This window comes from Oncorhynchus mykiss, chromosome 32 (assembly GCF_013265735.2).
Source record: "Oncorhynchus mykiss isolate Arlee chromosome 32, USDA_OmykA_1.1, whole genome shotgun sequence".
In the NCBI taxonomy this organism is placed as follows: domain Eukaryota; kingdom Metazoa; phylum Chordata; class Actinopteri; order Salmoniformes; family Salmonidae; genus Oncorhynchus; species Oncorhynchus mykiss.
This window is the reverse complement of record NC_050572.1, coordinates 25778581-25789960: the sequence shown is the minus strand read 5'-3', so window position 1 is coordinate 25789960 and position 11380 is coordinate 25778581. Positions and strand designations below refer to the sequence as shown.

At 47.1% G+C, this 11380-nt stretch overlaps 1 protein-coding gene across 10 annotated transcripts in view; it reads right to left on the bottom strand.

The window, feature by feature from the left end:
• Positions 1-5142: 5142 nt before the first annotated feature.
• The window catches only part of LOC110489412 (receptor-type tyrosine-protein phosphatase U), a 288775-nt gene continuing 282537 nt past the window's right edge, over positions 5143-11380 (bottom strand). For all 10 annotated transcript variants that reach the window (XM_036970736.1, XM_036970735.1, XM_036970740.1 and 7 more), the window contains 2 exons: positions 7399-7534; positions 5143-7174 (listed from right to left, as the gene is read on the bottom strand). In XM_036970736.1, the coding sequence (XP_036826631.1) occupies positions 7094-7174; positions 7399-7534 (217 nt within the window). In that variant the 3' untranslated portion in view covers positions 5143-7093. The remainder of the gene's footprint in view (positions 7175-7398; positions 7535-11380) is intronic.

Genomic DNA, 11380 nt, shown 5'->3' with positions numbered 1-11380 from the left:
TAAGTTAAACTGGACACCTTAATGCTTAATGATGCAGTGAATGAACTGAGAGAAAGCACAGAGGGCATTCTACGCCAATTAAAAAACAAATTCAAATTGAAATACCTATTACAATTTGACTAAAACTAATTGAATGTGTCATTGAACCAATTGCACTTTATGTCAGCGAGGTGTGGGGTCCACTTGCAAAACAAGATTTCACCAAATGGGACAAACACCCCATTGAAACCCTGCATGCAGAGTTCTGTAAGATTCTCCTACATGTTCAGAGGAAAACTACAAACAATGCATGCAGGGCAGAATTAGGCCAATATCCACTAATAATAAAAAATAAAAAAAGAGCAGTTAAGTTTTGAAAACATCTAAAATACAGTGACCCGCTGTCATATCATTATCAAGCCCTACAATGCCAAGTGCTGAGTCCCCTCATCCAGCTGGTCCTGGGGCTGAGTTCACAAACATGTTCTACTAACACACTGAAGCCTCAGGACCAGAACATCCAATCAATCAGAATAAACCAAATTACAACACAGTCAAAACAAAACTACATTGCTTATTGGGAAATGCAAGCACAAGCACAAAGCAAAATGCAGTGCTATCTGGTACTAAATCGGCAGTACACTGTGGCTAACTATTTTGAACATGGTTACTAATCAAAACTTTGGAAAAACCTTGACAAAGTACAGGCTCAGTGAGCACAACCTTGCCATTGAGATGGGTAGACACAGGAAAACCTGTCTTCCTGTAGGGGAAAGGCCGTGCAACCACTGCACCACAGCAGAACCTGAGACAGAGCTGCATTTCCTGAAAAAATGTCAAAAATATAAAACAATTAGAGAGGTTTCAAAGACCTCTCTGATGAGAATAGGCTACACGTCCTGTTGGGGGAGGACGCAGAGAGCTGTGGGTTGGCAGCGCACTACATTGCTGCCAGCCATAAGATGAGGTACTTAAGTGTCTGACAGACCAACCTGCACATGTCCTCTATATTGTTATTGTTCAATAGTTATTTTGACCCCTGGTTATTGTTATTACTGTTGTCCTGTTGACAATTTGGATTACTATTATTTTAATATGGTAAATATCCAAAGTAAGCTTCGGGAATATGTACATTGTTACGTCATGCCAATAAAGCAAATTGAATTGAGAGAGCGAGAGAGAGAGAGAAGAAGCAAGAGAAGAAGCTTGAGTGAGAGAAAGAGAGAAGAAGAGAGAGAGATAGATGGATGGGAATGCAGAGCCTTGCGAGCACTGTCATAACGCAGGTCTATTATTGACTGGCCCTCAGCCATCATCTCCTCCCATCTTCCGTTTTTTTTCTTCCTTCTTCCTCTTTCCTGTCATCATAGGTTATACCATGGGACGGAATACCATTAACTGTCCTATTTTCTGTCCCTGCCCCTTTAGATGTCCTCACTGCCTTGGGGCTATCATCACTGGTGGAGAGATACATTTACCACATGACAGATTTGTCATTAGGAAGTGATAGCTTCATGGCAGTTCAATCACCTGATCTTGACGTAATCAATGATCCTTGCTATATTGGATTAGAAGTTTTCCTAAACGTTGCTTTTTTTATTGTTTCTAGAATACCATTTATAAGCTGTCCTCCGCAGAGCTAGACAGAGCTGTCGTATGATCAGAGAGTAAAGACATGGTGTATAATCTCAATGAACGTGAGGGTTTTGTCATGTGAGAAGCAATTTGATTTAATGTGCATGTGAAGTCATGCTAAAGATAAAAAGATGACTTCACACAGAGATAAAGTGGGCTCAAATTCAATCTTTCGTCAGACAGGGAACACACACATGCTGGAACACACACACACTGCGACACACTGCGACGCACACACACAGGTCTCCACACGCCTCCGTGGTGTTTTAAACTCTGTGGTGTTTCAGTGTCGGAACGAGGAGAGTATTAATTGAATCTTGTGTCTATCTGCTCCTCTGCATGACGGGATTCATTTAAAACGACAGGCCTTTAGACAGGGACAGTGGGGGAGAGGATAAGAGCTCTATTTGCAGTTGCAGCCGTAGCACTGCGTGCCATTGCTGTCACAGTCTTGAGGCTTTTCCAAGATGCCACCACACACGCAGAGAAACACACACACGAAACTGCTGCTACTCTGCCAGGGCACCAGGCCAGGACCAGCTGCATACACACTCAGTAAAATCCTGGCCAGACACACACAAGCCACGCGGTCTTCACTAAAACCCTGGCCGGCTGGAAATCTCTTGAAGCCCCAAACCATTCCGTGACATTTGAGAAGTCTGACTATGACAGGGACCTGTGTAGGAGCGATAAGGGGCCACTCTGGCTCTGGGGCCCCTTGGGGTGGTGTGTGTCTGTGTGTGACAGAAAGAGCTGCAGTGTGGCAGGCATCCTACTTCTCCTAAGACCATCTGTCTCCTACAAACCAACAGGTTGGACCTGTCAAATAATTTATTTCCCGTATTGATTAGCATAGGCTTTCAGTCTGGCACCGACTACCAGACCAGCTCCTAAAAGCAAGCGAGCAAGCATTTGAAGAGGCATAGACACATGTCTGCTAAGGTGTTTGACCTAACAGGATCCATCAGATGTGACAGTTAAAAGACAACATAAATAGTATCAAAAACAAGACATGTAATAGTCAATTGAAGACATCCAGGTAAGTGTTATACCTGCTTCCTGTGACTCTCCGGGGAGCCCGTCTCTTCCTCCTCTCATTCACACAGCAAATTATTGAATTTGCAAAAAAGGAGCTTGGGAACAGCCACAATGATGGACACTGCCTGAGCATTCAGGTAGGCTTCAGAAAGAGAAAGGAGGAGAAAATGGAAAGGGTGATGGAGATCCCAGGAGATGTGTTTTTCTGTCCAAAAAAACCCCACAATGGCTGAGCCATCTCCAGGAGTTATCAGACACAAACGGATGCAGAGCGAAGAGAGGTTTCATCTGCATGGAACCTGTTTCTCTCAACACAATGTGCATTTTGTTATACACCCATCATTCAATTTCATATGCTCATTCATACTGTACGCATCCAACAGTAACAACAATCACCTCCACTGTAAGACTCCCTTGTGGAGTGCCAGTAGCCTATACACACAACCACACACCCTCACACACGATAACCCAGTGTTTCTCAATCCAGTCCTCTGGGACCTAACAGCCGTTTGAGATAGTTTCTGTGATTTCATCTAGTTCAACATTAGCAACCCTGGTGGTCCGGAAGGACTTCTCTGTTAGCTCTAGGTAGACTCAGAAGGACTTCTCTGTTAGCTCTAGGTAGGCTCAGAAGAAGTTCTCCGTTAGCACTAGGTAGACTCAGAAGGACTTCTCTGTTAGCACTAGGTAGACTCAGAAGGACTTCTCCGTTAGCACTAGGTAGACTCAGAAGGACTTCTCTGTTAGCACTAGTTAGACTCTAAAGGACTTCTCTGTTAGCACTAGGTAGACTCAGAAGGACTTCTCTGTTAGCACTAGGTAGACTCAGAAGGACTTCTCTGTTAGCACTAGGTAGACTCTGAAGGACTTCTCTGTTAGCACTAGGTAGACTCAGAAGGACTTCTCCGTTAGCACTAGGTAGACTCTGAAGGACTTCTCTGTTAGCACTAGGTAGACTGAGAAGGACTTCTCTGTTAGCACTAGGTAGACTCAGAAGGACTTCTCTGTTAGCACTCGGTAGACTCAGAAGGACTTCTCTGTTAGCACTAGGTAGACTCTGAAGGACTTCTCTGTTAGCACTAGGTAGACTCAGAAGGACTTCTCTGTTAGCACTAGGTAGACTCAGAAGGACTTCTCTGTTAGCACTAGGTAGACTCAGAAGGACCTCTGTTAGCACTAGGTAGACTCTGAAGGACCTCTCTGTTAGCACTAGGTAGACTCAGAAGGACTTCTCTGTTAGCACTAGGTAGACTCTGAAGGACTTCTCTGTTAGCACTAGGTAGACTCAGAAGGACTCCTCTGTTAGCACTAGGTAGACTCAGAAGGACTTCTCTGTTAGCACTAGGTAGACTCAGAAGGACTTCTCTGTTAGCACTAGGTAGACTCTGAAGGACTTCTCTGTTAGCACTAGGTAGATTCAGAAGGACTTCTACGTTAGCACTAGGTAGACTCTGAAGGACTTCTCTGTTAGCACTAGGTAGACTCAGAAGGACTTCTCTGTTAGCACTCAGTAGACTCAGAAGGACTTCTCTGTTAGCACTAGGTAGACTCTGAAGGACTTCTCTGTTAGCACTAGGTAGACTCAGAAGGACTTCTCTGTTAGCACTAGGTAGACTCTGAAGGACTTCTCTGTTAGCACTAGGTAGACTCAGAAGGACTTCTCTGTTAGCACTAGGTAGACTCAGAAGGACTTCTCTGTTAGCACTAGGTAGACTCAGAAGGACCTTTCTGTTAGCACTAGGTAGACTCTGAAGGACCTCTCTGTTAGCACTAGGTAGACTCAGAAGGACTTCTCTGTTAGCACTAGTTAGAAGAAAAGCGGAACTGTTCTAACTTTGACCGAGGCATAATCCTTTGTTGATTGTTTCTGTGCTAGAAATTGTTCTGCTGTTTACGCATTTCCACTCAGTTATAGAGAGGGGAGGGAGGAGAGATAAAGTGAGCGAGAGAAAGGCAGAGATCAATGAACGGACTGAAGATAGAGGGGTGAAAGGTTAAAAGGTCAAGGCTTATGAACGTTATGAAAATAAATCAAAAAAATGCAGCCAATGTTCTTGTTGGACATCTCTATGATGGATGAGTTGGTGAGGTGGGCTATCTGTCTCTCTGGGGTGGGATGATGTGTTGACTGGATCAATATATTCATCAGGCTTCTTCAATTAGGGCTCTGTAGAACCAGCCAGTCAGTCTGGTCATATGATAACAGCAGACCATTAACGCTGCACTTCATTAAATGATAAGGAGAAATTTAACTACAGGTCAACAGAAAATACTGGGGTTCTTGTTTAACATTGTAATTGTGTGTGTGTGTGTGTGTGTGTGTGTGTGTGTGTATGTGTGTCAAATGTCATCACATTCACTCTCATAAATACTTATAAGATGCTTCCTGCAGGAAAGTGATAGTCAAAGCCAATTGAAGTGCATGAAAGGGTGTGACTAAAATCACATGTTGCAAAAAGTGGTGCAAAATAAAAACATGCATGAATCATATGATATTAGCAACATCGTAATAGTTTATTTATTTTCATTTATACACTCTTTAGAAAATAAAACACATTGAATGAATAAATACAAATTTAAAAAGCAACTAGTTTCGGCAAACTGATCACCTTTGTTCCCACAACTAGAGACACATCATGTTATTTTTTTTTACATTGATCTCTCTGAATATAGGGGTTCTCATGTAGGGTTGCAAAATTGGGTAACTTCCCCAAACGTTCCAGGCTTTCCTAAAATCCCAGTTGTAAGATTCCCAGGATGAGGTTTCCCAGTTAGAGGATTCCCTCTTTGCTTTTCGGTTCGTTAGTCAGGCAATGCACCAACTGGGAATTTCAGGAAAACCTGGGAATTTTGGGAAAGCTATGGGAATTTTGCAACCCCAGTCTCTGGTAGCAGTGAGGGCGGTCCCCCGAAGCAGACTGGGTCACAAATTGCAATGGAAACACTAACGACTGACTGGCATGCAGGTTCTCAAGTGGTCCTCATTTATAGCAGACATAACTCATTACAAATATAAAGCTGTAAGTCACCAGAAATGACATATAATATGTCAAATTGGGTGACATACAGTACTGTATAACTCCAATGTCATTTATAGACATATCTCATTACATTATGGAGTAATGTGCCACCAAAAGTAACATAAAAGTAATGTGTCAAATTGGGTGACATACAGTACTGTATAACTCCAATGTCATTTATAGACATATCTCATTACATTATGGAGTAATGTGCCACCAAAAGTAACATAAAAGTAATATGTCACCAGACGTGACATAAAAGTAATATGTCAAACTGGGTGGCATATAACTACAATGGTTAAACGTCACTATTTTGACATATTCTAATGAGACCATGTTGTTCATAAACACAAAGATAATGGATTGGCACTGAGTTAATACGACAAACATCGATAAACATCTGGAAAACAATCTATTTACACAAACAATAAATAATAAACAAGATAGGAACCTTTCTGTACAATAGGACCATAGGATAGACGCACCCAACATAAATTCAGTGCCATTCTCTTTGTAAACGTATTCTCTGCCATTCCAGCCTCACCAGAGAAAACACCAGTGTACAGTAACAACATCGGATGTTCACCAACAGTAGATCATTGCATAATATACAAGATCATTGCACGTATTACAAAACAAACACACAAGATCACCCAATAGTTGACATGTTTTATTTGCAGGCAGTTGTATGTGATGTCATTGTCTTGTTGTTAAACTTGTTAAACAGCTTCTACTTTGTATTTTTTGTTGTTGTAATTGTTGTTGTCATTGACATAGTAAAATAAGGCAGGAAGTTGCAGAGACCTTTGAGTATACCACCAGTGGTCAAGTGACCAGAAAAACGTCCAATGAGAAGAGAATGATCCTGCCCATTTCCTTGTCCTCTTCCTTGGGTTTGGCAGATAGTATGTGGCACAGAACAAATAGTACAGAGGGATACAAATGCAAGGGAAAGGACAACAGTACAGTATATAACAGGTAGAAGGTAGGAGCATGTCCCATCAACTCTCTCTGTCTCCCTCTCCTTCGCTCTCATTGTTTTCTTTTGCCCAGGTCAGTTATGGCAGCAGATACATTGAATCACCCAGACCTGGGAGAGGAGAAGAGAAGGAAGCGGAACAGAGCAGAAACCAGGCTAGACCAAGGCTGTAGACCCAAGGGGAGACCCAAGACGGAGTGGTGAGGCCCAGGCCTCTATCCCTACACTCCTTCTGGGGTCGAGCAGGTCTGAAAATACAGTACTAGACGTAGAAGTGTAGAGAGAGAAGCTGAGCAGTGTGGACCCAGACTCAGGCCCAGGCTGTAAACTCAGGCTAGGACCAGGCTGGGAGGCCCAGGTGATGTGGACCCAGGCTGAGATCCAGGCTAGGCCCAGGACTCCACTCCATCTCCCCTGAGCCTGAGCTGATCTGGGATCAGTGCTATCTCACTTCTATCTCACTCAGGCAGTCCAAGGCGTCCAGGTACTCCAAGGCCAGGTCGTAGCAGAACCGGTACTGCTCCTGAAAACAACACAGGTGTCAACATTTCTCTACTTTGCAATACATTAAAGCTTGAATTCAATCAATCAGCGATCTGTATTTGAGTGTGTAAATATTGTAAACCACTGCAAGTTTGACTGAATTGAGCCTTAAGACATGCATGCTCCTGTCTACCATAGTAGGTCCCCCTACCAAAAGAGTTTCTAAAAAAGGTATTTCCTGGTTAAATCAAGGCTATTACTTACCATGGTCTCCACCATGTTGGGTTTGGAGTTGCGTAGCGTCTTGGCAGCGTAGAAGACATCCACCACGCTGTGATGACGGATCATCTCTAGCAGCATGGTACAAGCACAGAACGTACCACTCCTACCGCCACCGTTTCTGTTGCACACACAGGGAGAAACACAGACGCGTGGGTCAGTGCTTATGAATCCTTATGTATACACTTTGTGACCACTGAGAGAGTAGCCTGTGTTGCGAAATGTGTCATAATTTAAGACAGGTTGCGAAACCAGGGTATATGGTGCAGAAACCAGTACAGACAGACACTCAGACACGGACACATGCCCCAAACACAGACATTGACACAAACAGAGAGACAGTCAGCCACAGACATCAATATGAGTCACGTCTCTAGCATGCAGGGAAGATACGGAGGCTGAAGCCGTAAAGTGAAATGTCACAGCTCAGTCTGAGACTCAGATCAAGGAGGCTATCAGAAAAACTGCAACACGGAGAACTTTGAAGACTAGCATCTGAGGAATGTTTCTCATTAAATCCAGAAACAAGGAAGTAAATCTAATCCAGGAGTGAGTCTCAAATTGCACCCTATTCCCTATGGTAGTCCACTACTTTTCACCAGGGCCCATAAGGCTGGCCAAAAATAGTGAACTATATAGAGCGTAGGGTGCCATTTGGGATGCAGAGTTAGCATGTCAACCCCAGAGACCAATCCAGGCTGGATAGAGATATGTAGTGTTGCTGAAGTGTAGAAGAGGCTGGGGAACTAGAGCCTAGAGCGGATCCCTTTTATAGTAATTATGAAAAGTGTTCTGGTAAATAGGAGGAGTGTAGTAGTGAACACTTGGGGGTTGACGTTTTATCCTGCCACATTTAAAACTACACACAGGCAGGCTCAGTGCGCTAAAGAGTAGAAAGTAATCGTTCAAAAACATGTGATTTTGATAGTTTTTAAACTATCAAGTGGGATCGGTACCAACACGATAACACAATCTACTGAAGCAAGGTGTGACCTCAGATCACAGTTTTTCTCAATTGCTGTAACGGTTTTCTTCGTGCGAAGGAGAGTCGGACCAAAATGCAGCGTGTAGATTGCGATCCATGTTTTAATGAACAAACGTAAAACACGAATCAATACAAACACTACAAAATAAAGAACGTGATGAACGTAACGAAAACCTAAACAGCCTATCTGGTGAAAACACATAGACAGGAACAATCACCCACAAACACACAGTGAACCCCAGGCTACCTAAATATGGTTCCCAATCAGAGACAATGACGAACACCTGCCTCTGACTGAGAACCATATCAGGCTGAACATAGAAATAGACAAACAAGACATGAAACATAGAATGCCCACTCAGATCACACCCTGACCAATCAAAACATAGAAAATACAAAGTAAACTATGGTCAGGGCGTGACAGTACCCCCCCCCCAAGGTGCGGACTCCGGCCGCAAAACCTGAACCGATAGGGGAGGGTCTGGGTGGGCATCTGTCCGCGGTGGCGGCTCTGGCGCTGGACGTGGACCCCACTCCATGACAGTTTTAATCCCCCTCCTAAACGTCCCTAAATAGGTTACCCACCACAATGATAACATGGCACAGAGGGACAGCTCGGGACAGAGGTAACTCGGGACAGATGGGTAGCTCAGCACTGAGAGGAAGCTCAGCACTGAGAAGAAGCTCAGCACTGAGAGGAAGCCCAGGCAGGTAGTAGAAACTACCAGAACCTGGCTGGCTGGCGGTTTCAGCAGATCCTGGTCGACTAGCAGATCTGGGAGAATCTGGTCGACTGGCGGATCTGGGAGAATCTGGTCGACTGGCGGATCTGGGAGAATCTGGTCGACTGGCGGATCTGGGAGAATCTGGTCGACTGGCGGATCTGGGAGAATCTGGTCGACTGGCGGATCTGGGAGAATCTGGTCGACTGGCGGATCTGGGAGAATCTGGTCGACTGGCGGATCTGGGAGAATCTGGTCGACTGGCGGATCTGGGAGAATCTGGTCGACTGGCGGATCTGGAAGAGTCTGGTCGACTGGCAGATCTGGAAGAGTCTGGTCGACTGGCAGATCTGGAAGAGTCTGGTCGACTGGCAGATCTGGAAGAGTCTGGTCGACTGGCAGATCTGGAAGAGTCTGGTCGACTGGCAGATCTGGAAGAGTCTGGTCGACTGGCAGATCTGGAAGAGTCTGGTCGACTGGCAGATCTGGAAGAGTCTGGTCGACTGGCAGATCTGGAAGAGTCTGGTCGACTGGCAGATCTGGAAGAGTCTGGTCGACTGGCAGATCTGGAAGAGTCTGGTCGACTGGCAGATCTGGAAGAGTCTGGACGACTGGCAGCTCTGGCTGCTCCATGCTGACTGGCTGCTCCATGATGACTGGCAGCTCTGGCTGCTCCATGCTGACTGGCTGCTCCATGCTGACTGGCAGCTCTGGCTGCTCCATGCTGACTGGCTGCTCCATGCTGACTGGCAGCTCTGGCTGCTCCATGCTGACTGGCTGCTCTGGCTGCTCCATGCTGACTGGCTGCTCCATGCTGACTGGCGGCCCTGGCTGCTCCATGCTGACTGGCGGCCCTGGCTGCTCCATGCTGACTGGCGGCCCTGGCTGCTCCATGCTGACTGGCTGCTCCATGCTGACTGGCAGCTCTGGCTGCTCCATGCTGACTGGCTGCTCCATGCTGACTGGCTGCTCCATGCTGACTGGCGGCCCTGGCTGCTCCATGCTGACTGGCGGCCCTGGCTGCTCCATGCTGACTGGCGGCCCTGGCTGCTCCATACTGACTGGCGGCTCTGGCTGCTCCTTGCAGACTGGCAGCTCTGGCGGCTCCTTGCAGACTGGCAGCTCTGGCGGCTCCTTGCAGACTGGCAGCTTTGGCGGCATCCTGCAGACAGGCAGCTCTGGCGGCTCCTTGCAGACTGGCAGCTCTATGCAGACTGGCAGCTCCTTGCAGACTGGCAGCTCCTTGCAGACTGGCAGCTCCTTGCAGACTGGCAGCTCCTTGCAGACTGGCAGCTCTATGCTAACTGGCAGCTCTATGCTAACTGGCAGCTCTATGCTAACTGGCAGCTCTATGCTAACTGGCAGCTCTATGCTAACTGGCAGCTCTTTGCAAACTGGCAGTTCTGAACAGGCGGGAGACTCCGGCAGCGCTGTAGAGAAGGAAGGCTCTAACAGCGCTAAACAGGCGGGAGACTCCGACAGCACTGGAGAGGTGGAGGGCTCCGACAGCGCTGGACAGGCGAGGCGCACTGTAGGCCTGATGCGTGGTGCTGGCACTGGTGGTACTGGGCCGAGGACACGCACAGGAAGCCTGGTGCGGGGAGCTGCTACCGGAGGGCTGGGGTGTGGAGGTGGTACTGGAAAAACCGGACCGTGCAGGCGCACTGGAGCTCTTGAGCACCGAGCCTGCCCAACCTTACCTGGTTGAATGCTCACGGTCGCCCTGCCAGTGCAGCGAGGTGGAATAGCCCGCACTGGGCTATGCAGGCGAACCGGAGACACCGAGCGCAAGGCTGGTGCCATGTAAGCCGGCCCAAGGAGACGCACTGGGGACCAGCTGCGTAGAGCCGGCTTCATGGCATTAGGCTCGACGCTCAATCTAGCCCGGCAGACACGCGGAGCTGGAATATACCGCACCGGGCTATGCACCTGCACTGGAGACACCGTGCGCACCACTGCATAACACGGTGCCTGTCCGGTCTCTCTAACCCCCCGGTAAGCACAGGGAGTCTGCCCAGGTCTCCTACCTGGCGTAGCCATACTCCCTGTTAGCCCCCCCCCAAGAAATTTTTGGGGCTGCCTCTCGGGCTTCCTTGCCAGCCGTGTTCCCTCATATCGCCGGCTCCTCTCTCCGGCTGCCTCTGCTCTCCTAAGTGCCTCCACCTGTTCCCATGGGAGGCGATCTCTTCCAGCCAGTATCTCCTCCCAAGTGTAACAGCCCTTGCCATCTAAAACGTCCTCCCATGTCCATTCCTCTTTA